Below are 27,266 nucleotides of genomic sequence, written 5' to 3' on the forward strand. Positions count from 1 at the left end.
GAAGATGATGATTAACTACTGGAAAAATACGTTCATAATAGTGTGGGTGTGTTGAGAGAGAATTAGAAAGAGATTTGGAAGTGAAATGGAGTGAATGATGAGTGTTAATTGGTGAGTGGTGAGTGGGGTTAAAAGGAGTTCTAGTTAGTTGACTAGCTCATGGTAGAAGTTAAAATTGATTAGTCATACATGACATAATCAAGAGTGGAATCCCATGCTAGTTCCTATTGGTATATACCCATAGTAAGTACGTTTTGAAGCTGTGTATAATACGGGTAAGAATACGACTAGAATTCTTGATGAAAGAAAAGAATGGGAAAGTAACTGTAACCATTTTCGTTAAGTATGAGTGTTTCGATATATGTCTTGAAGTCTTCCAAAAGTATTTTAATACATCTAAATACACTACATGTATATACATTTTAACGGAGTCGTTAAGTCATCATTAGTCGTTACATGTAAGTGTTGTTTTGAAACCTTTAAGTTAACGATCTCAATTAATGTTGTTAACCCATTGTTTATTATATCTAATGAGATGTTAAATTATTATATTATCATGATATTATGATATATTAATATATCTTAATATGATATATATACATTTAAATGTCGTTACAACGATAATCGTTACATATATGTCTCGTTTAAAAATCATTAAGTTAGTAGTCTTGTTTTTACATATGTAGTTTATTGTTAATATACTTAATGATATGTTTACTTATCATAATATCATGTTAACTATATATATAACCATATATATGTCATCATATAGTTTTTACAAGTTTTAACGTTCGTGAATCACCGGTCAACTTGGGTAGTCAATTGTCTATATGAAACCTATTTCAATTAATCAAGTCTTAACAAGTTTGATTGCTTAACATGTTGGAAACGTTTAATCATGTAAATATCAATCTCAATTAATATATATAAACATGGAAAAGTTCGGGTCACTACAATATTGCCCAACAATCGTCGTACATCGCTCGTTTGACACGATTTGAACCCGTAACAATGGTAGCTAATCATTGTTACGCGAGCACGTCGCATTAACTTGCTAGTACAACGTCTATCTCGCTTGATGTTTGCAAACACAACACAAAACAATTAGCGCAAGGGTAGTTCACGTAAACCTAGGCACTAACTAATCCAGGTCCGACCCATCTCCTACAAGTCCCGCATAAAGCGCATACACAATAAAGTCTAAGTCTAGGCACCTATCTCAAGTCACCTAAATCCCTTAGACCATGCTCTGATACCACTTGTAACAACCCAAACCGTTATCCAACTGAATACGCGAATTTTTTTCTTTAATAGCAGTAGGGTGCGCGGCGCGCAGCCCTTATGTGCGCGGCGCGCACAAGGCCTGGCAGCCCGCTGTCCAAAATGTCCATTTTTCGTTTAAAGATCTCCCACTTCCCGACACTTTTAGACAAAACGCTTTTCACAACACATTATAATATGTAAAACTAACACGTTTCAATAATAAAACAAGTTTTACGAAACCGGGCCCACATATGCCAAAATACGAGTTTCGTACAAAATATAAGTTTTGACCACATTAGTTTAAATTCCAAACGACACTTTGAGCATGGTGTTTGGGGGTTAATGATGTGTAAAATCTAGTATATAATTTATCTCTAGAAAATGCCGATTTAAAGATTACTACACACTAACGAGCAGTGTGCCCGATCGTGCAATAGTATAAAGTTGGTAATTCCGAAATCGTTCCAAGGACAGTTTAAACGTGAGAATTAAGATTGTAGCTAATTAAAATAAACTAAGTTAATCTGTGAAAATTGAAAGTACGAGATAATTGGTTTTGTGGCTATTTAACGATTAGCCAAATCAAGGATAGATCAAAAGTAAAAGACAATATTTTTGTGTTTTTAAGTTTATAGAAAATAAATGCAGACTCAACGAAAAATAAAGATAATTGAATTCAATAGATAAAAGAATGTTCGCCTAGATCTCCTATTCGCAGTGTCAGAATATTTGTTATTAAGCACTAGTTCTATTTATCAAATACATGCAACTACATAGTCGGTTTGCCCAGAGTTCTCTTTTAGCAAAACGTCAAACTAGGATTTATTGGCTTAGGGTTCCCTTTCACCAAAGACTTCTTTCGTTTATGACTTAGTAATTAACTAATTATAAGATTAAGATTCAATTGGTTACGCGTTCGCTCCACACAATTCACCCCTATTTTGTTCAATCTATGTTACCCGGTTTACCCCCTTGGTCCAGTAAGCACCCAATTGATTAAGACAAATCAATTGAAAATCAGTTCACTAAATTGAAACAGGGTTCCCTTTGTTTAAACAAGATCACTAATCAATCCAAATAACAAATATCAAATTCCATAAGAATGGTTCTTAATCAAAACTCATAATTATCATGTATTAATCAAATTAAACATTAAAATATCATTCAAACACATACGATTATTCAATCTAGACAAACATTAAAAAAACTTAGCCAACAATCATGGCTAAAAACAAATCACAAATAAACAATTAAGAGTATTCATTATGATGATAAGAATTAAACCTAATGAAAATTGTGTTCTTGAATGATGAACGGATCGAGACGCGTTTCCGGAATGATTGAGTTGATTGAATGATATTGGGGTTCCCCAATAATCACCAAAATTCGCCCAAAAACTGCTGGAATTCGTCTGGATGGAATGATGAATAATTAAGGTATTTTTCGGGCTTAAATACCTTGTAAAAATCGTCTGGGCCTACCTACTACCGCGCCGCGGCCCATATCGTCGCGCCGCGACATAAAGCTTGAACTGAGACCTTCTTAAATCCTTTCCTGATATTGAAAATAACCAAACGCTGCGTCGCGGCTGAGATTGTCGTGCCGCGGCCCACAACTAATTCTGAACCCTTCTTAAACCCCTAATCTGATAACGAAATCTGTTGATCTCCGCGCCGCGGCCATAAGTGTTGCACCGCGGCTGACTGTGAAACCTGATATCTCGTTTTTCTTTGCACTTTTTCAACATTAAAACTAACTTAAAACCAAAATACCCGATATGTACTTAACATTTCCAACCCCGGAGCAACAATAATAATAATCGATTAACAACATGCATCAAAAACTCCATAAAACGCCACTCTTTTACAATAAACTCTTCAATCTCGGACGTTCTCAATATCATCAAAATAACCGCCAAATTGTATCCGAACGGACTAAAATGTGATCGATATCGCTAAGAAAAATGTGTATAAAATATGCGATATCAGTTAAACTACCCAAATCTTGGTCAAACTTCAAAAGCTAAACGTCCCAAAAAGCGTCTCCTATCAACACAAAGCGGGATCACTAGTCCAAACGAATACCCTTTTCCTTGTCCACGCCGGAGCCTATAAAAAGGTAAACAACGAGAGGGTAAGCAAAACGCTTAGTGAATGCAATAATTATACACATACATATATAATCTACTTACTTGCAAACACTTACACACACACACACCGTATAATCGCTAGCAATAACAATTAGCATACAAATTCCAAGTATAAGCTAATCACCTCCAAATACCGAAACTAGCATAACCAATAGCATATTCACCAAGATAATATATTATGCTATACAATAACTCATACACCAACTATATGGTTAACCATACTCGCGTCATGGTGCTACCGGCTCCGTGGTTCACACCATACGTAATGTTATGACGCTAGCGGCTCCGTGGTTCACGTCACTACGCATTTGAGTCATACTCTTTTTTAGTGCTACCGGCTCCGTGGTTCACACTTTGGTGTTACCGGCTCCGTGGTTCACACCTCATTTTATAGTGCTACCGGCTCCATGGTTCACACTTTAACGACTCGTGCTATAGTGCTACCGGCTCCTTGGTTCACACTACAACACACGTACCATGATGCAACCGGCTCCGTGGTTCACATCATAGCACACTCGCACATACTATGGTACTACCGGCACTGTGGTTCATACCATAGCATACAAATAAAAACAATATATACATACATGCATAATTACTCCACTCACATTGATGATTCAGTGATGTTTTATACTTTCGCAAGCTTCAAAGCAAAGTACCTAATACATTAAGTACTCTATCAACACTCAAACTAGTTGGACTAAATACCAACAATTCACCCATGTGCATTTAATGACTTCAATGCATTAAATGACCCATTTATACTAAAACCGTCCATTTAAAGTCAAGACCATCATAAATCACTAAAAGCTAGTGATTAAGGTCCAACAACACTAACTAACACAAAATTGGGGTATTTCATACCCATCATTCCCAACTAGGTCAATCGTTACCCATTTGACCATTTTAAAGTCAACACACCCATTTCGGGTCATCCACTAATCCAAATAACACCCATTCATTTAATATCTAGGTGTGCTAGTAAATAACTAACCAATTAAGACTCAATAACTTCAATTATCACTTTAAAACCCTGGGTTAGTTACTATTGAGTCTTCATGACTCAATCTTACCCAAGAACACCCAAAATCACCAAATATGGACTTTATGTTCATCATTTACCCAAACCCTAACCCTTATATAAATTAAAGTAAGGAAATCAAAGTTAGGACATACCACTACAATTAAAACGTAGCTAGTGGATAGATGAACAACTTTAATACACGCGCTTTGGCCCGAAATCAACTTCTTCTTCCTTGATTTAAGCTTTCTCTCTCTAAAATTGAAGTGGAATTGAAGATGGTGTTGGTGGTTGTGTTGAATGTGTTTCAACCACCATAAAACTGGCCACTAAAGCCCCAAACTCGTCCTCATATGAAAAGACAAGAATGCCCCTCATTAAACTTTAATTTAAAAAGCAGGAATCTGTGCACAGGAGCAGTGCGCCACGCGCACCCTTAAGTGTGCACTGAGTGCACCATGGCCTGGTCAGTCTCTGACCTCTGTTTAATTACACAATGTTTCACGCACTTTATGTACCCTATATACTCTTCTGTACAATAATTATTTGGGTCTTACACCTTCGAACGAACCAACTTTACGAATCAAGTGTGGTTTACCACGACCCATTTGCACGAACCAACACCGGTTTGCCCGGACTAGTAAGTGCTTCGCACGAATCACATTTCAGTCGCACGAATGAAAAGACTTACCAAAAGCAAACCATGATCCAACCCTCGTCCGCACGGTCCACCAAATGCTTCGCATGAAGCACCCATCAGTTCGCACGACCAAACTGTCGTTCGTACGAGGCTGAAGAACGGCAAACCAACAACAGTTTCAACGAGTTTCAGACCTCGAATCACGATTTTGAGCAGTTTTAGTCAAACAAATGGTTCATATAGATGCAATAACATACATACATCATTTATATAGCAACAAACAAGCTTACAACACCTTAAACAACAAGATTCAAGCAAGAATCTAGCTAAAATACATTTAACACAATAACCTATATTCAAACAAGATTAAATCATAGATTCGATGCATCTAGATAGGTACACATAAATGGGTGTAAAATCCATACCCCATATCACACATGTATTTATCAGTTTTCAGATATTTTACGCACCCGGTTAGGCAACCATAACGGAGTCCAAATCTAACAAACAAATATGTTCAGTGATCCTTGTTACAAAAAGAATCTAACTAATGCACCAAATAATGATACACAAAAAATAATAATAATAAACACATCATTTAAAATAATTAATAATCTAAGGGCAATACAGTAATCTGAGATGCAGACCCCAAATCGGACTGTTACAAATGTTAAATATTAATATGTTAATTCGTTGTTATTGCCTTTAAATAAATACGTTTCTTATTATTTGTACCCGTATTAGAGTTCGAGGTTTCTTTTTAACTCGATTTATAGATTTTATAGGTATTGTGCTTAAAAGTAATACATAGTATAAGGTTTCGTGAATTATAAAGCTACAAAGTGAAACTCAAAATCCATCATTAGAAGCTCCTATTTCGTTCAACGAATTCATTGAACTTTGACTCGATGAATACTATAACCGAGATCAAACTTTGGTGTATCAAAAGTGAAACGATCTTGACTCATTTCAGTAGAATACGACCTTGACTTATTTCTAAAAGTAAAATTCTTAATATAATATATGCAATATTAGGACAACTGATTTAATATATAATATATGCTATATTAATTGAAATACAACAACAACAACAGCAACAACAACAACAACAATAATTTTTTTTTGTAAGGATCAATTTATCGATTTATAGCATGAGATAGTCAAGCATTTACCACACTTATTCGTATAAAAACACATTTCCTACGCAATCCAACTCATGCCCAGGGTCAAGCTTGAGGGTGGTTTGAGTGTGCGACAGTAATAGGCAACAAAAATTAAAGGGCAACATTTCACTTAGTGTTACATTACGTATACTAGACTCATTTAGGCCAGTGGCGAAGGTTATATAGGGCATGGGTGGGCTCCAGCCACCCCAAAAACTTTTGTACTAAGTAGCAACATTTTTTTAGGGACTATATGTAGCAAGTTTGAATTCTAGCCCTCTAAAATCATAATTTAATTAATAAGTATCCAGTTAATTGCATCTAGGTAAAAAATAAAACCTCATCTCCTTTATCAATTACCCCTTTGGCCTTTGCTCTTGCTTCATCGATTTTTGTGCAGAACACTAAAAAATGTCTACAGGTTCATCTTTTATTCTCCTTTATGGCTTTATCTTCTAGTATGTTTGTTAGTATTATAGTATTATAGTATTATTGTTTAATTGTTTAATTGTTTATAGTATATATTAGTATAATATTATTTAGTTGTCTACTTGTCTTCAATAACCTAATTAGCCATTTGCCCATTTAAATTAAAAGAATTAACAATTAACAATGATAATGAGTTGATGACGATTGATGAAGCCTTCATTTATCTGACGTCGTTTGAGTTTGTTTTTTTTTTTACACTTGATGAAGGAAATAATGGGGAGGACTAATATTTTATCTCAAGAATTACAAAAGAAATGCCAAGATATTGGCAATGCCATTTCGTTAGTGTCAACAATAAAGGTAAGCTTGAATGACTTCAGAAATAATGGATGGGAATCTTTCTTTGAACAGGTAAAATATTTCTGCGCAAAACACAATATTGAAATGCCTGATTTTGGTGCTATGTACAAGTCTGGTCGATATCGCCCTCGTCAAAAAGACAATCATGTTACCGTTGAGCATTTTTATCGAGTAGATATATTTATTTGTGCACTAGACAAACAATCACATGAGTTGGCTTTTAGATTTGATAATAATGCCACTGAATTATTAACTCTTAGCTCTGCTTTAGTCCCTAGAAAACACTCGGATATGTTAAGCATTGATCAGATTTGCTCTCTTGTTCAGAAGTATTATCCCATCGATTTTACCGAGCAAGAAATTATTCGGTTGAGGTATGAATTGGAGTTGTTCAATATTGAGAAGTCAAATAATTAAACACTATCTGGTATTTCTACTATTTCCGAGCTATGTAGAATCCTTGTAGAAAGTAAAAAGTGTGAGGCATATGGTTCGATTGAAAGATTAACGCGACTCATTTTGACACTTCCGGTTTCCACTGCTACAACCGAGAGAGCATTTTCAGCCATGAATTTATGTAAGAATCGACTTCGCAATAAGATGTCTGATGATTTTCTTGCATCGAACTTGGTAGTTTACATTGAAAAAGAAATTGCAGAATTGTTTGATTCGGAGACTGTAATCGATGAGTTTAAAGACCTTAAGGGTCGTCGAGCTCAACTATAGTATTTTTGTGCTCAACATTAATCATTATGTATGTCTTATTTTGAACTTTACGTATGCTTTATCTATATAAAAGGACCATGTGTTTTGTTTGAATTATTTCGTCCCTCTAATGTTTATGTTCAAGCTTCGCCACTGCATTTAGGCCCAGAATAAAAAAAGGCCATAATTAATACTCCGTAATATTAAAACCTTCATTTTCTTTATACTGATAACATTACGTGATATTATTCGTATAACAGCCCAACATTGGGCATCCAAACGTTGATTGCTTTTTAATCAGTTTTTATTAAATCCGATTAATCCTCTTCGATTGTTCAAAAAAAAAAAATCGATTGTTCATTGTTCAATAAAAAACCCTGATGCTTTAATTGTTAAGTTTTTTATTTTATTTTATTAATTTCTCAGCCATAATTGTTCACGAATTAAAGTCAATTGTTCACGATGAAGAACGAAAGAAACAAAGAACTGGAGAAGAAATCTGATTATCTGAAAGGTGATATCTTTCCTTTACTTCTATATAATATAATAATATACAGAGTAGTAATTCTATTAATTTCTGTAATTTAATTTTGTATATAAACCTGCTTAAGTACTTTGAACGATTTGTATTATAGACATGTTATATGCTGCTTTTTTTTACTGTAGTTTGTAAATCTGCTTTTTATAATTATAAACACTGTGTTGCTTTCTAATTTGTTTATAAATATGTTGTTGCTTAACTGGTTGCCTGCTCTATTTGTTTATAAACCTTTCACAAAGTATTATAACATCAATTTTTAACTCGCTTTCATCAAGAATCTTTTCAACTCCATTATAACATCATTTTTTAACTCCCTTTCACAAAGTATTATAGCCAAACATGATCAAACTCAGTTTTTGACACTCAAACATACAAGTCATTTACCCACAAGTTCCATATTACTTATTTAACACAAAACACATATTTTAAATAACTTAGACACCAACATCCTGACTAACCCTAGCCAAAAAAAATGACCATTTAATCAAAACCCCAAATATGAGGTTGCATGCTCACCACCTAGACAATCTAAGCTCCAATTCTTAAAAAAAAAAAAGGTTAGAGTCACTGCCAAACCCCAACCCTTTCAAAAAATCAAGAATCACAGAACTAAATTCCGGATTTATAACTTACCAAGACATGAAAATGAAGCCATGGGTTTCTAGAACAAGTATTCACAAGCTTTGGGTCACAATTGCACATTATACAACCAAGATCTTCACTTTCTCACCTTAGTTTCTCTCACTAGGTTGATAGAAAAATACCGAAGAAAGATGAAAAAGAAAGTGAGGAGTCTAATCAAATTTTGGGGTTAAACCCAGCGTTCGTCAAAGTAACGCATTTGGTCCCTGAACTTCTTGAAAATTAACAAAAGTCATCCTCCATGGCCTCAGATACGGCGCATATGGTCAGATGCGCCTCTTCTGGCCACTTCGGGCTTAAATTAAACATTATTTTACAAATTTCTCAAACCGTATTTAATTTATTATCGATATAAAATAGTACTAAAATTTTGAAATGTCACAAAAAGGTTATGTCGATGATTGTTATAATAGAGATCAAACTTTGATCTATCAAAAGGTTGTGTGATCGTTTTAAGAGACATGGTTTTTCTCGTGCCTTAACATGTTGTATTCTTATTCCTTCACGTGCACCCAACCTGGACAGGCAGTCCGGTACAAAACCGACTACTACCACAAATAAAAGTGTCCGGTTACCAAACGAAAATAAAAAATACGGCCCAACGACAGCGATGTTGTCACACTGTTGAAAAGGAGTCACTACAACAAATTTATCAATTGTTCACGCATATTTTTACACACTTGTTAGAAAGTGTGAGCTTTTTGTCAAATTCCTCACACTTATAAATATGTATAAGTTTGTTACATTTATAAATGTTGAATGTTATTCAAATTTCACACTTAAAAGTGTAGGAAAAGTTTGTTCACACTTATTAGTGTATACAAACACAAATTTAATCACATTTAAAAATGTGAGTAAAATTTGTTACACCTCATTTCTTCACACAAGGGGGAGCGTGAACAAATCTAGTGTGAAAAAATTAACTTAACACTCTTAAGTGTGGTTATATTTATAATTATACACACAAATTAGTGTGAACTTTTTTTCCCACACTTTTATGTGTGAAACTATAATGATTATCAACACTTATAAATGTAATACATTTACAAGTGTGGGGAATTTAATAAAAAAGTACACACTTTATAAAAGTGTGTAAATTTATGCGTGGTTAATTAGCAAATTTGTTGTAGTAAGTAAGACTGCATCGGAGATTAAAAGTGTCATGTCTGCGAGTGTGGTTGTGTTTAGGGGGTTGAGTTTAGGGATTCAGTTCGTATAAATGAATATGTTGTTATATAGATCAAGGATTGGATTTACCAAAAGCGTTATAATTTCTCATGTTGTGTACGCGTGCTAGCTTGGAAATCTGGTTTTCCAGTTTGAATCATTAATTGATGCTAATTCTATTATTGTTAGAAAGGCTTTATTGATACAATTCGATTCATACTAGTTTATGCATCTTTTAAGTCATTTTTTAAGTTATTTAAATTGCAAGGACTTTTCCATTATAAATGAACTAGTTTATAACCCGCGACTTCGCGGGACTTTGTTATAAAAAGTGTTATAATTGGTCTACGTGTTTAATGAAGCATATGAAAGTTGTGAAGTTATTTGTCACATGGAATATGTAACTAATACTCAGTCGCGGGACTTTGTTATAAAAAGTGTTATAATTGGTCTACGTGTTTAATGAAGCATATGAAAGTTGTGAAGTTATTTGTCACATGGAATATGTAACTAATACTCCGTAATATATAAAGTGTCGTATTGTAGTCGTTTATAGAAGTACGTTTCTTTGTAGAATGTTTCATTTTATCACTCGTGGCTCTATAAATATGTATGCAAGTCGGTTTTTCTCGTTTTTTCTATGGCAGCTTATAGTTGATAATCAATGGATTCACATGCATATTTATGTTGACATTTTATTAAAGCTATCACTTGAATAAAATTAAATTTATCTAACCGGCATATGTTTTATCTCCTGATAGCATACCATGTGTACAAACAAATTAGTTGAAACCATTAATGTATAGTAATAATAATAAAATTTATATGAAGAAGTAAAAGAAATCAGGTAGAACGCAGAAAAACAGTGTCATCCAAAAAAATTTGAATCAGATGGTTTTTCTTCAATATCCTCTCATACAGAGTGAATGTACCTGAATGGGACACATTACCTGCATGCACAAGCCGTAAAACACTTCCTTGAGTTAGTCCACTTGGATTAAAAATAACTTAGAAGTACAGTAATGTTTTGAATTGGTGTTTTCACACGATTTTGGAAATCGTTGAATCTAATCACATTAGGCTTAAATATGTGATGGGTCATGTTGATTGTGTGGAAATATTCACAGCAGATCATCTGCGTCTATTACGAAAAAGTGAGTTTTCAATGTCAAATGCACAAGATAACATTGTGCAAGTGATGACCCATTTCAACCCAACCCAACCCACCATGACCCTGTCCCTCATCATGTCCATATTGACACCCTTATTGATAACATTAATATAATAACATTAATATACCCAGCTTAAGGGAATTGTAACAACTTTACTCAATGTTATAGCTAACAAATCTACCGAATTTTCATGGAATTTTTCATTGCCAGCATGAAACTCTTTTTGTACAGCAAGAAAAAAAGATAAGTAAAATACACACCTGAAGTTGAATACGGACCAGGTCAAGCTTCATTTCCATAAAGCAAAAACATTGAGTTTCTATCGTACAGAAGCAAAATAGTCAGAAACAAAGATGTAGGAGAAATTAGACTAATTTGAGGGTAACAAACAACATGCTCTTGAAAGCCTCCCTTATATATTTCACCTAATAATCTTATATATTACAAATTAAAATAATACCATATTTTGCATCTAGGCTGGTTTGTTGTCCACTTTTTCAACGGAGCTGATGGGATTTCCGCATTAACTGATCAAAGAATCTTCATTAACTTGACTCCCATATGTATTTTGATACTCTTGCCCTGTGCTCATCCAGTAGGTTGTTTTGATTAATATACGAAACATGGAAATAAAATCTAGGGACGACACAAATGGGTCAAGCGATTTGATTATGAATTTGTAACACTCAGTTTCCTAACCAAACTAAATTAGTTATAAAAAATATATTATAACTCATGTTACCATATATCTACGTTTCATAAATGTTCATTCGAAAACGATAAATTTAAGGGAAAAAAAAAGTGTTTCCGGTCTCTGCAAAAATAACAATCATTTTATAGTGATCAAGACTTTTCATTAAAGATTTTTATACAAAGGGGTTGAGTTTTCAATTATTACAGTGTTGAAGAGGATGCAATAATATTAATCATCATTTTCAAGAATTTACGAGGAACATGTCATTGTAAAGTAATTTCAATCTTGAGGCAATATAGTTTTACCCTTATATACATACATTTAGATTATAATTTATAAAAAAAACACCAGGAGCGCGCATCAAGAAAGACTAAACAACCAACTCTGGAAAACACACCTTTATTGGGTCATGAGACGTAGTGTCTAAGCCTCCATTAGCAACTACAAATAATAGAACAAAAAAGAAAATAAAACAACATCAAAACTAAACCAAGCTGCAATGATTAGAGTAAATAAAAAGGCACGAAAAAGTACCTCCCTTTCCCAATTGCTTCTCAAACACCGAGAGCCAACGCTTGAGAATGCAGCTCCCGAAATTGAAGGAAACAACCCTCATCAGGAACTTTCAATTAGGGTTTTTAAAGTGTTCTCATAGGTTTTACATAAACATGAATTTAGTGGTGGTAATATACTAATATTAAATGAATTTTACTGAGGATCAACCAACCATGATTTAAAAACACAATATAACATTGAGCCCACCATTTAATTAAAATCAAAAATCAATCAATCTAAACTAATTTTTCATCAATTCAACGTCAACTTCCAGCATGATTTATCAATATAAAATAAAAAATAGATTTATCAAGTTTAAACTATAAGTGTATGTCAAAGTTCTTCTTCAATCCTAACACGGACTGACAAAGTGAAAATAGGCAAAATATAGTACACTATTTGATAATTTAGAACTTGACATAACGATGATCAAGCTGAATAGCATTCCTAAAGAAAATACATATGCAAAATAATACACCTTATAAACTGCATCAAGTACATGTCAAACAACATAAAGATGCTTAGAAACATATAAAATCGATATGTACATACATAGACATACAACCCGGTTAGTCCAATGAATTGCTACCTTTGGGCACAAAGTAATCTCCTGAAACTAACAAATTGTGATACTCATAAGTCACAATTCATAAAAAAAAAAAAAAAAAAAAAAAAAAAAAAAAAAAAAAAAATCAATTATTCATTCACTCAGTTCAGCAAACACTTGATTAGGCGACTATGAGGTGGTATTAGGCGACTATGAGGTGGTATTAGATCGATTTGTCATTCAAAATACTTCTAATGCATGGAATTGTTGTATTAGGCGACTTTGTTGTTGGTTTGTTTGTAGATTGATTGGTTATGGTTGCAAATAGGCTACTACTCATGTGTTTACATCACTTATGGCACGTATGAGGTGGTATCCTTTTTTTATCATTAGGCTTTTAATCTGGTTTACCTATTGCACCTGGCATATGTACCATCTTTTTCGGATGGATCATCGTTACCTTCTCAATTTTTTCGACACACTATTGGCTTCTTGCATCCTTTGTTCTTGAGTTTGTAAACCCTCGAGGTCTCGAGTGGAACTGGTGTCTTTGGTGCATGTATCTTATTCGACAAGTTTTTTAGACATCTGGCTTTCGATTGTTTTAATGTCTTCGGGAATGGTTATTTTTGTATTTTTTAGTGTTTTAGGGTTTTGTTTGGTTTGTCAGCTAGTTTTCAGAGCTTCACGAGAGTACTGAGATGTATTTCGTCTCCAACAGTTTGTCACAAGTTCACACCATCAAGTGCAAATTGGTATTTCAATTTTATGGTGTGTGTCTTGGCTAATGCTATTTGTAGATGCAGCTTTAGTAGTTTCCAATTGTTTCTTACTTATTTAGTTATTGGTTCAATGTTATAGTTTTTTCTTTCATTAGCTCGTTTCTATTTGGTAGTTCAATTCAATTATATTACATCGAATGGTCTATTAAAATAGATTTCTTAAGGTGTGTAACTAATGTTGGAAGCTTCGACGAGCCCAACACACCACTATAGAGGATCTAGACTATACTAGACTCACTACACCAACACTTTGACGTTGGTTAGCCTTTAATTTTATAAATCCTTAGTGCACAATAATACTTAGGCGACATTGTCGACCATATATCGTTCAGGCGGTATAACCGACCATATATCACTTAGGCGGCAGAGCCGACCATATAATAAAAATAACACAAGTGCACTAAGAACTTAAACACAAACTAAGGCTTAATCGGGAAACTTAACAAAGAACACTTTTATTAATACAAAATGTAATTACAATATTACTCACTCACCACACTTTCTTTCTACTCGCTACTTGTAAGCGTTCTTTCTCTAACTCACTCTTTTCTCACTTCTTCACAACTCTCACACCTTACAAATGAAATCTCCCCCCATATTTATACAACTCCATGGAACATTCTAGAACCTAGATATTTCCATGGATATATAAATATCTAGATATTTCTACAACCTACAAATATCTAGATTTTTCTTTTACATTTCAATTTCTAGATTTTTCTCTCATATTCTAATATCTAGATATTTTCTTATACATATTAATATCTAGATATTTTACCCATATACATTTACTAATTCCATATTATTCTAAATTTGCATTGTATTTTAACACTCCCCCTCAATGCAAATTTTCTTCCAACGATGTCTTGCAGACCATTCCAAGTGCTTCTCTGAATTTTGTAAACTTCGGTTTACTTAGGCTCTTGGTGAATATATCTGCTACCTGTTCATCTGTCTTTGTTGGCACCATCTTGGTCTCCCCTTCAAGGACCTTCTCGCGAACATAGTGATAGTGTACTTCTATATGTTTTGTTCTTGCGTGAAAGACTGGATTCTCTGCTAGACGTATAGCTGATAGGTTATCGCAGAAAAGCTCTACTTGATAGTCTGTTGATTGATGAAGATCTTCCATTAGTTGTTTCAACCATGTAATTTCTTGTGTTGCTGACGATGCCGATCGATATTCTGCTTCAGTGCTTGACAAGGATACTGTTGGTTGTCTCTTGCTGCACCATGATATTACTCCTGATCGAAGACTAAACATGTATCCAGTTGTTGACCGTCGTGTATCATAGTCTCCAGCGTAATCAGCGTCACAATATCCAGTCACGTGACATTCTTTTGTTTTCTTGTACAAAATGCCAAAGTTAATAGTGCCTTTAACATACCTTAAGATGCGTCGTACAACATCAAGATGAGGCTTCTTCGGATTGCTCATGTATCGACTAACCACTCCAACTGCTTAAGATATGTCTGGCCGGCTTAGTGTGAGATAAATAAGACTTCCGACCATCTTTCGATACATGGTAACATCTTGAAGACTTTTTCCTTCATCTGCTCGTAGTTTTGTATTCGGATCCATCGGAGTTGAGATAGGTTTGCAATTAAGCATTCCGTACTTTTGTAAAAGATCTCGCGCATATTTCTGTTGTCCCAGAAATAATCCTTCTCTTTTCTGCTCTATTTCGAGTCCAAGAAAATGTTTGAGTTCTCCAAGCTCCTTCATACGAAATCTGATAGACACGTTCTCTCTTGTTCTTTGGATCTCCTCATAGTGATCTCCCGTGATGATTAAGTCATCCACATATACTAGCACTATGGCTAGTTTTCCTTGATCTTGTTTCACAAATAAACTAGAATCTGAAGGAGCAACTGTGAAACCACTTTGTATCAAGAACTCGCCAATCTTCCCGTACCAAGCTCTTGGAGCCTGCTTCAAGCCGTATAGTGCTTTCTTTAATTTGCAGACATGGTCAGGATGGGACTTGTTCTCAAAGCCTCTTGGTTGCTCCATATAAATGTCTTTGTCAAGTTCTCCATGTAAGAAAGCGTTCTTGACATCTATCTGCCACATCTTCCAAGATTTGCTGGCGGATAAAGCTAGTAGAGCTCGAATTGTTGTGATCTTAGCCACTGGACTAAACGTTTCTTCATAATCCAGCCCATATTGTTGAGAAAAACCTCTAGCAACAAGTCAAGCTTTATACCTTTCAATGGAGCCATCTGATCGAGTCTTCACCTTGTAAACCCATTTACAAGATATTGGTTTTACATCTTTTGGCTTTGGAACTAAACTCCATGTCTGGTTTTCTTTTAGAGCATTAATTTCTTCTTCCATCGCTTTCTGCCATTCTTGACTTTGTGCTGCTTCTTCATAAGTGAAAGGCTCAATAGGTATTGATTCATCCACATGAGCAGCATTGGCATACCTCGGATTAGGTTGCCTCGGCCTTGTTGATCTCCGTAATTCTTGCACATGCTCCTCGGCATCCATTTGGCTTGGACGAACCTCTTCGGATGTAGATTGATGTACCCCAGTTTTCCATGGACTCGTTTCCTTAGAGTACGATCCATCTCCTTCTTTAATTGGATCCGATATGTGCTCTTTATGTTCTTCTTTCTCTTCTGTAACTTCTTCTAATCCATGAGATTCTGGAAGCTCTATCTTTTGAGGTGACCACCATGAAGAAGCTTCATCAAATACCACATTTCTTGAAGTATGACACTTTCCAGTATTTGGATCACAACATCTCCATCCTTTTCTTGATTCATCATAACCGACAAAAATGCATCGGATTTCCTTCTTATCGAATTTGCTTCGTAGATGATCTGGTACGAAGACGTAGCATACACATCCAAAAACCTTGAGATGGTTGACGGTTGGCTTGATCTTCCATAATCTTTCATATGGTGAAATATATCCCAACTTTGTTTGTGGGAGTCTGTTAATCACGTATGAAGCCGTCCTCATACATTCGGCCCAAAATCTTCCTGGTACATTCTTACCATGAAGCATACTTCAACAGGTTTCAGCAAGATGACGATTCTTACGTTCTGCCACTCCATTCTGTTGTGGAGTATTAGGGCAAGTTAATTGCCTTCTGATCTTGTGCTTCTTAAGATAGATATTGAACTCGGTTGATAAATATTCTCCTCCATTATCTGTGCGTAAGCACCTAATCTTATTATTGAGCTCACTTTCTATCTTCTTCTTGAACTCTTTAAACTTCTGAAAAGTCTCCGACTTTTCCTTCATGAAGTAAACCCAGACATACCTTGAGAAGTCATCAATGAATGTCACCATATACTTCATTCCTCCAAGTGATGTTTGTTTCACTGGGCCAAAGACGTCTGAGTGCATGAGCTCTAGTGGTGTCTTGGACTGATGTTGTGACTCCTTGAATGGCAATTGATGAGCTTTTCCAAATTGACATCCAGCACATATTGTATCTGTTCGGATATCAATTTGAGGAAGCCCATTTACTATGTGTTTCACCATCATCTCCTTTAACTTGTTGTAGCCCACATGCCCAAGACGTTCATGCCAAAGATCAGCCGTCTCATTCTTTCGAGTCTTATCCACATATGCTGTTTCAGTAGATAGTACATAGACCGACTCTATTCTGCTTCCTTGCATAATTGGATTGCCAACCACCTTCACTCTCTTGAATACGGACACGTCTTCTGGTCCAAAGAGCACATAATTCCCTTCTGCTGTCAATTGTGGTACTAATAGTAAATTCTTCTTTAGGCCAGGGACAAGATACACCTTCTCGAGTTGGAGCTTATGAGAGTCGCCTTCATTTGGAATTATTGTCTTTCCAATGTGAGAAATAGACAACCTTGAATTGTCGGCTGTCAACACGACTCTCTTTCCTTTGTAATCCTCCATTTCTTGCAGCTTCTTATCATTGGTCATATGATTTGAGCACCCAGAATCAATGATCCAATCATCTTTGTAGTTTATTTTTGACTTTAAGGTTGCTGCAAGAGCTTGATCATCCATGTCAGCTTCAACGGAGAGTCCTGCTTCTGCATCCCATGTTTCCTCATTAATGGTTGCTTCGAATGTGACCTCTTTCTTCTCATCTCTTGCGGCGGCCACATTTTCTTCGAAAGTTCGCCTTCTGGGGAATCTACATTCTCGAGCAAAATGACCCTTCTTGCCATAATTGAAGCATTCACCATTCTTTCTCTTATCATTTTCCCCGTATTGTTGGCGATGATCTCTTCTTTCTTGTTGAGCTCCCCCTGAAGCGTTGCCTTTTGATTTTGGGTGACCCTTCCACCCATATGTCTTACTTTCTTTCATCGCCTCTTGTCTTCGAGATGTTGCTTTCTTTTTATTGGTGAAGAGTGCATCTTCTCCGTCTTTTACGGTTACTTCATTCATCTGCTTGGCTAATGCCTCTTGATTTGCCAATAGATTCTCCAGCTCTATTAATGATGGTTGAGTAGGCCATCCTCTCACAGCGGCTATAAATCCATTATACTCGGATCTTAAGCCGTGGATGATAATTCTCTTCATCCTTGCATCACTCACTTTCTCTTCAGGAGCAAGTTGAGATATCTCACGGCAAATTGATTTCACCTTGGTGAAATACTGAGAAATAGACAGACTTCCTTGTGAGATACCCGCGAGCTCATTTTCCAAGAGCTGGAGGCGTGCTTCATTCTTCTTTGAAAATAATTTTTCAAAAGTTTCCCAAGCTGCCTTTGGTGTTTTCTCGTCACGGATGTGCTCCAATAGATCCTCCTCGATTGTAGTCTTCAATATAAATAAAGCCTTCCCGGCCTTGATGTTCCATTTTCTCAAGGCTTCAGCATTTTCTTTCGGTGGAGGCGTTGTGTCACTGCCAGCAACTATTTCCCATAAATCCTGTCCTTGTAGGTAGGATTCTATACAAGTCCGCCAATAACCATAGTTGTGGTTATTGAGACTCTTGATACCACTGCTCGTACTTGCAAGATCTGCCATCATGACGTCCAACGTCCAATAAGCTTGGTCCCTGACCGATGAGCTTTCACAGTTCCTAACTGTGCTCCGACAGAATCTCCCTTAGAGCCTTGGTGAAAACAAGTCGATGTAAACGTCCAACGTTTACCGATTTCCTCCACTAGAAATGATCCCGAACGACCCGCTCTGATTTCAATTGTTGGAAGCTTCGACGAGCCCAACACACCACTATAGAGGATCTAGACTATACTAGACTCACTACACCAACACTTTGACGTTGGTTAGCCTTTAATTTTATAAATCCTTAGTGCACAATAATACTTAGGCGACAGTGTCGACCATATATCGTTCAGGCGGTATAACCGACCATATATCACTTAGGCGGCAGAGCCGACCATATAATAAAAATAACACAAGTGCACTAAGAACTTAAACACAAACTAAGGCTTAATCGGGAAACTTAACAAAGAACACTTTTATTAATACAAAATGTAATTACAATATTACTCACTCACCACACTTTCTTTCTACTCGCTACTTGTAAGCGTTCTTTCTCTAACTCACTCTTTTCTCACTCCTTCACAACTCTCACACCTTACAAATGAAATCTCCCCCCATATTTATACAACTCCATGGAACATTCTAGAACCTAGATATTTCCATGGATATATAAATATCTAGATATTTTTACAACCTACAAATATCTAGATTTTTCTTTTACATTTCAATTTCTAGATTTTTCTCTCATATTCTAATATCTAGATATTTTCTTATACATATTAATATCTAGATATTTTACCCATATACATTTACTAATTCCATATTATTCTTAATTTACATTGTATTTTAACAACTAACTCATCTAGATCTTTATATTTAACTTTCCCTTTTTTCATTAATAAATAAAAAAATAATTCTTGATAAGATTTCAGATATTAAGTTCCTATGATATTTGTAAGTCTACTTTGATGTCTTCGTCAAACTAGCCTCCCATGTTGATAAACGACGGTCAAAATTTAAATTGATTGACAGTGAAGTGGATAACTTTTTTGCACCTTTTTTCTATCAAAAATAGTAGGTATGGTTTTCAGTTCGTAGTCTAGAAGAATAGAACAATTATTTCAAAAACTATCAACTTGTCCCGTATATATGAGCACATTCAAATTTTGAATTATACATTAATTCGGAGTATGAAGTATGACTTTATGACATTTGTGATTGGAACCTACTACTTTCGTTGAAAATATTATTTTTAATTTTGGTTTACGTTTTTTTTTCTCCAAACGGCAATATGAGCATCACCCAAGACTTAACCATCTTCGCCATTATATGCCACTCATACACACATTATAAGAAAATTCAAATCGCGACGATGTTGATAGACTGATAGTACCATCGAAGGTCAATCATAAACGTCAACCACTATATCATGTTCTAGCACCGAGACCGAGTATCGGGGTATTGCAAACGTTCTATCCGAATCGTGTTTGTTACGTAACTTGTTGCTCGAACTACATCATCCTCTCAACAAAGCTACTATTGTCTAATGTGATAACGTAGGAAGCATCTTCCTTGCAAGCAACCCGATTCAACATCAACACACAAAACATATTTAGCTTGACATTCACTTCTTTCGAGTAGAAAATATCACCTGGACAAATACGTGTTCTACATGTTCCGTCTAGATACCAGATTGCATATATCTTCACCAAAGGACTTACAAGACTACTGTTTGATGATTTTTGATCCAGTCTCAACGTCCGTCAACCTCTCACTTCGACTGCAGGACGCTATTATATAACGTACAATATAAAAGATAGTCATACATGTTGTAACTGACTAGCTGTATAGTCGCATATGTATACTGTATAGTCAAGAGATAAACTCGTGTTACTTATCTAGCTGATAGTTAGCTACATGTAACCCAGTATATATACTGCTGTAATTCATTAATGAAGGCATCAATTAATCTGTGATTTTTACAGTGTTATACATCCAAGTCTGTATTTGCTTTTCTTTGTTTGTGTATGTGGTGGCGTTAAGACTTTTGTAAATTGCCCCACTTCTTGTGTAAATTATTGTGTGCTTATATATATATTTATATTATATACCTGATTTGCTTTTCAAAATAATAAAAATAAAAATAAAATAAAATCTTTCTAGATGTATGCATACATATTATAAATACTCACATAAGCACAGCCGAATTTCAAGCTTCATTTCCTTTACTCTCAAAACTTCACAAACAAAACGCAACTAATTACTTTTCTTAAATCACGAACTTAATTATTATATGTCCCTGTTCAGTTCACATCTTCATTTTGTCAACATAGTCATGATCATCAACATACAATTATATTTATACAACCCTAAAAATAATTCTATATCCTAAGTTAAGTTCCTTGATTAATTGAAAGACATACATACATGATCATGATGTATTCACCAAAGAAGTTTAATTCCAAGAAAAAGAACTTTTTAACCAAGACGTGGGACCGGTTTCGACCCATTTCTTGCTCTAACAAAAAGAAGGTTGCTCCAGAAGGATTTTTTCCGGTGTACGTGGGACCCGAGAAACAATGGTTTGCCATTAAAACAAGGTATGCAAATCACCCCTTGTTTCATAGGCTTCTAAAGGATGCTGAGGTCGAATACGGGTATAATACGCCTGGCCCGATTATACTTCCATGTGGAGTGGATCATTTTTATAGGGTTGTGGCCGAAATGGAGGCTAAAGATGAAATGGAGCCCCATGGGTGCGGATTTGGATACGGGTTGCTTAGTCCATTTAGTACTGGTCAACGATTGGTCAAAGGTTATGGTGGTTATGATGTTCTAATACCTTCAAGGTTGGTTGAGACGAATTAACTTTGTTATATGTGCATCCATTTAAATCCAAATTCAATGATGTAATATATTTGTTTCTGTAAATACTCGGAGCTTTTAGAATTTTTTAACTTTTAACTTTTACCAAAAAAATTCTATTTGATAAAAACTCCATTTAGTTCCAGGAACTTAAAACTTTTAGACAGAGAAAAAAGCTAAAAGCTAAAGTTATTAGAACTAACATTTATTTTTTAGCTTTTAGCTTTTACCTATTCGACCAAATATCAAAATATATCTAAAAATCTAACAGTTACCAACTATCAGTTAAAAGCCACCAACTAGTTTACCAGTCATACCCTATACATAAGATAGCTAGCATATAGTAACTTTATAAACTTAGTTTCTTCGTATTTTGTTGTTTACTATCGAATATTAAATTTAAATTTAACCAAGTTACCGTAAGTATTCTTGAATTACTTGAATTAGTGACGAACCTTTTTCTCCATTCAATAGAAGCCCAAAGAGGTGAATAGGGCACAAATAATGAGAGATATGTAAAAAGTATGTCTGGTTACGCGTATTCCTAATCCTGAATGAAATGTAACGATGTAGAGATCCATATGTAGTGACCCGAACTTTTCCATGTTTATATATATTAATTGAGATTGATATTTACATGATTAAATGTTTCCAACATGTTAAGCAATCAAACTTGTTAAGACTTGATTAATTGAAATATGTTTCATATAGACAATTGACCACCCAAGTTGACCGGTGATTCACGAACGTTAAAACTTGTAAAAACTATACAATGACATATATATGGTTATATATATAGTTAACATATTTTTATTATAAGTATGTATCTCATTAGGTATTTTAACAATGAGTTATATACATAAAAATGAGACTATTAATTTAAGAAACTCGAAAACGATATATATAACGATTATCGTTATAACAACGTCTTACTAGGTACATATGAATCATATTAAGATATTGATACACTTGGTTAATTATGTTAAATGATAAGTAAATATATTATTAAGTGTATTAACAATGAAATACATAAGTAAAAATAAGACTACTAACTTAATGATTTCGAAACGAGACATATATGTAACGATTATCGTTATAACGACATTTAACTGTATATACATCATACTGAGATATATTATATATCATAATATCATGATAATATAACAATTTAACATCTCATTTGTTATTATAAACATTGGGTTAACAACATTTAACAAGATCGTTAACCTAAAGGTTTCAAAACAACATTTACATGTAACGACTAACGATGACTTAACGACTCAGTTAAAATGTATATACATGTAGTGTTTTAATATGTATTTATACACTTTTGAAAGACTTCAATACACTTATCAAAATACTTCTACTTAACAAAAATGCTTACAATTACATCCTCGTTCAGTTTCATCAACAATTCTACTCGTATGCACCCGTATTCGTACTCGTACAATACACAGCTTTTAGATGTATGTACTATTGGTATATACACTCCAATGATCAGCTCTTAGCAGCCCATGTGAGTCACCTAACACATGTGGGAACCATCATTTGGCAACTAGCAAGAAATATCTCATAAAATTACAAAAATATGAGTAATCATTCATGACTTATTTACATGAAAACAAAATTACATATCCTTTATATCTAATCCATACACCAACGACCAAAAACACCTACAAACACTTTCATTCTTCAATTTTCTTCATCTAATTGATCTCTCTCAAGTTCTATCTTCAAGTTCTAAGTGTTCTTCATATATTCTACAAGTTCTAGTTACATAAAATCAAGAATACTTTCAAGTTTGCTAGCTCACTTCCAATCTTGTAAGGTGATCATCCAACCTCAAGAAATCTTTGTTTCTTACAGTAGGTTATCATTCTAATACAAGGTAATAATCATATTCAAACTTTGGTTCAATTTCTATAACTATAACAATCTTATTTCAAGTGATGATCTTACTTGAACTTGTTTTCGTGTCATGATTCTGCTTCAAGAACTTCGAGCCGTCCAAGGATCCGTTGAAGCTAGATCCATTTTTCTCTTTTCCAGTAGGTTTATCCAAGGAACTTAAGGTAGTAATGATGTTCATAACATCATTCGATTCATATATATAAAGCTATCTTATTCGAAGGTTTAAACTTGTAATCACTAGAACATAGTTTAGTTAATTCTAAACTTGTTCGCAAACAAAAGTTAATCCTTCTAACTTGACTTTTAAAATCAACTAAACACATGTTCTATATCTATATTATATGCTAACTTAATGATTTAAAACCTGGAAACACGAAAAACACCGTAAAACCGGATTTACGCCGTCGTAGTAACACCGCGGGCTGTTTTGGGTTAGTTAATTAAAAACTATGATAAACTTTGATTTAAAAGTTGTTATTCTGAGAAAATGATTTTTATTATGAACATGAAACTATATCCAAAAATTATGGTTAAACTCAAAGTGGAAGTATGTTTTCTAAAATGGTCATCTAGACGTCGTTCTTTCGACTGAAATGACTACCTTTACAAAAACGACTTGTAACTTATTTTTCCGACTATAAACCTATATTTTTTCTGTTTAGATTCATAAAATAGAGTTCAATATGAAACCATAGCAATTTGATTCACTCAAAACGGATTTAAAATGAAGAAGTTATGGGTAAAACAAGATTGGATAATTTTTCTCATTTTAGCTACGTGAAAATTGGTAACAAATCTATTCCAACCATAACTTAATCAACTTGTATTGTATATTATGTAATCTTGAGATACCATAGACACGTATACAATGTTTCGACCTATCATGTCGACACATCTATATATATTTCGGAACAACCATAGACACTCTATATGTGAATGTTGGAGTTAGCTATACAGGGTTGAGGTTGATTCCAAAATATATATAGTTTGAGTTGTGATCAATACTGAGATACGTATACACTGGGTCGTGGATTGATTCAAGATAATATTTATCAATTTATTTCTGTACATCTAACTGTGGACAACTAGTTGTAGGTTACTAACGAGGACAGCTGACTTAATAAACTTAAAACATCAAAATATATTAAAAGTGTTGTAAATATATTTTGAACATACTTTGATATATATGTATATATTGTTATAGGTTCGTGAATCAACCAGTGGCCAAGTCTTACTTCCCGACGAAGTAAAAATCTGTGAAAATGAGTTATAGTCCCACTTTTAAAATCTAATATTTTTGGGATGAGAATACATGCAGGTTTTATAAATGATTTACAAAATAGACACAAGTACGTGAAACTACATTCTATGGTTGAATTATCGAAATCGAATATGCCCCTTTATATTAAGTCTGGTAATCTAAGAATTAGGGAACAGACACCCTAATTGACGCGAATCCTAAAGATAGATCTATCGGGCCCAACAAGCCCCATCCAAAGTACCGGATGCTTTAGTACTTCGAAATTTATATCATATCCGAAGGGTGTCCCGGAATGATGGGGATATTCTTATATATGCATCTTGTTAATGTCGGTTACCAGGTGTTCACCATATGAATGATTTTTATCTCTATGTATGGGATGTGTATTGAAATATGAAATCTTGTGGTCTATTATTATTATGATTTGATATATATAGGTTAAACCTATAACTCACCAACATTTTTGTTGACGTTTTTAGCATGTTTATTCTCAGGTGATTATTAAGAGCTTCCGCTGTCGTATACTTAAATAAGGACGAGATTTGGAGTCCATGCTTGTATGATATTGTGTAAAAACTGCATTCAAGAAACTTATTTTGTTGTAACATATTTGTATTGTAAACCATTATGTAATGGTCGTGTGTAAACAGGATATTTTAGATTATCATTATTTGATAATCTACGTAAAGCTTTTTAAACCTTTATTGATGAAATAAAGGTTATGGTTTGTTTTAAAATGAATGCAGTCTTTGAAAAACGTCTCATATAGAGGTCAAAACCTCACAACGAAATCAATTAATATGGAACGTTTTTAATCAATAAGAACGGGACATTTCACCATAATATCTTTGACTAATATTAAAATTACAAAAGTGAAACAAATTACTCCCTTCGTCCCATTTTAAGTGTCCACTGTTTACTTTTCAAAGTTTTTCTCTATTAACTTTGAACGTAAATATTTTTATATATGCTATATAATATTTGATAGAAATTATATGAATGAATTGAGTTTTAAATGTGTTTCATTACATAAAATTTTCATCAAATATTATATAACATAAATAAAAATATTTATGGTTTTGATAAAAAAAAAGACTTTAAAAAGTCAACAGTGGACATTTAAGATGGGACGGAGGGAGTATAAATTAATTATTTAAGAGTAAAGTTTATAAAGTAACTACTAACAATTATTAGGTATGTTTTTTTAGCTGTGTATTTTGTAAGTAACTAGAGAAGGGGGGTGAATAGTTACTTGATATGTTTTTAACACTTTTTCAATTGATCACCAAATTCAATTTAACTTTGATCAACCAACTCAACTCAAACTTGATGTGTGTAGTGTGTATGTTCAAAATGATAAATGAAGTAATGTAAAGAACATAGACACAATGATTTATAGTGGTTTGGGTGGATGTTAACTAATCCACCTTAATTCACTCCCCGATTACACTAATCGGGATTTGTTGCTTCACTAAGCACTTTTCTCCAAACCCGGTGGAGATCCGATTTACAAGTCTTCATCTTCTTTGGTAGACAACAAACCTAATCTTTCTATCCCTTTGAAAGATCAACTCTAACCTAGATCAACTTGTCTTCACCTTGGACAAGTATTAATCTCCAAATAAGATTAATCAACTTCCTAAGTCCCTTTAAGGAAGTAGATCACTAAGCTTGACTATGCTTCTACTAATTGAAGTTACAAGACTTATACACTTTGCAATGATGATCCTAACACAATACTAGGACATACATCACAATAAGTAAACTCACAAGATTAATGATTTTGATTAGTAAGTTTACAATAACCCAATTCTATATCTCTAAGATTATAGAATCTTCTCTTGCTTGATCACATTTGAGTAGTAATTAGAGCCCTTGTGATCTCTGGAAATAAGCCTTTGAAATATGCAAGAGGATCAGCTTCAAATGCTCTTAAATGTTTGCCTTTTATAGTGGGATTCAAAAAGTAGCCGTTGACACAGGGTTGCCTTCACGATCGACCGTGGTGCGACCGTGCGTGCTCCAGTCCAAATTTGGTATCCGTTGTATAGCCGTTTGACTTAAATTTGAACACCACATTTTGGCACCTTTACTCCTTCAAGCACCTGCAAAAGAAACCAAACATCATATACAAGTAATATATGCATTAAGTGTGTGAGATTTGGTCTTAATGCATGAAAGTGACTAATCATTCCAAAAGTGGCAAACCCAACATTCTTGGAGAAGTGTCTTGATTGATATTTTGGGAAATCTCAGTTTGGTCAAGACTTAGTTAGTCACTTTAATGCCCTTGGTTCAATTCTAAAGACTAGTCACTATGTCATTAACTTCCTAGTTTCAATTAATCACAAGTCATGTTCTTTTTGAGTTTAGTTTAGAGATTAATTGAATAATGTCTCTATAAGATAATCATGAAGTATGTAGAGACATCAAAGTTAAGTC

At 34.3% G+C, this 27,266-nt stretch overlaps 1 protein-coding gene across 1 annotated transcript; it reads left to right on the forward strand.

The window, feature by feature from the left end:
* The first annotated feature begins 6,938 nt into the window (after nt 1-6,938).
* Nucleotides 6,939-7,751, forward strand: LOC139859000 (uncharacterized). The gene is made up of 2 exons (XM_071847823.1): nt 6,939-7,399; nt 7,481-7,751. Exons 1-2 carry the CDS (start codon nt 6,939-6,941, stop codon nt 7,749-7,751), a joined length of 732 nt encoding a protein of 243 aa, XP_071703924.1.
* Nucleotides 7,752-27,266: the final 19,515 nt, after the last annotated feature.

This window comes from Rutidosis leptorrhynchoides, chromosome 7 (genome assembly GCF_046630445.1).
Source record: "Rutidosis leptorrhynchoides isolate AG116_Rl617_1_P2 chromosome 7, CSIRO_AGI_Rlap_v1, whole genome shotgun sequence".
NCBI lineage: Eukaryota > Viridiplantae > Streptophyta > Magnoliopsida > Asterales > Asteraceae > Rutidosis > Rutidosis leptorrhynchoides.

Coding starts and splice junctions, on each gene's coding strand:
- LOC139859000 (XM_071847823.1), top strand. CDS start 6,939: ATGGGGAGGACTAATATTTTATCTCAAGAATTACAAAAGAAATGCCAA. Junction 7,400..7,480: donor CAAGAAATTATTCGGTTGAG/GTATGAATTGGA, acceptor CGAGCTATGTAG/AATCCTTGTAGAAAGTAAAA.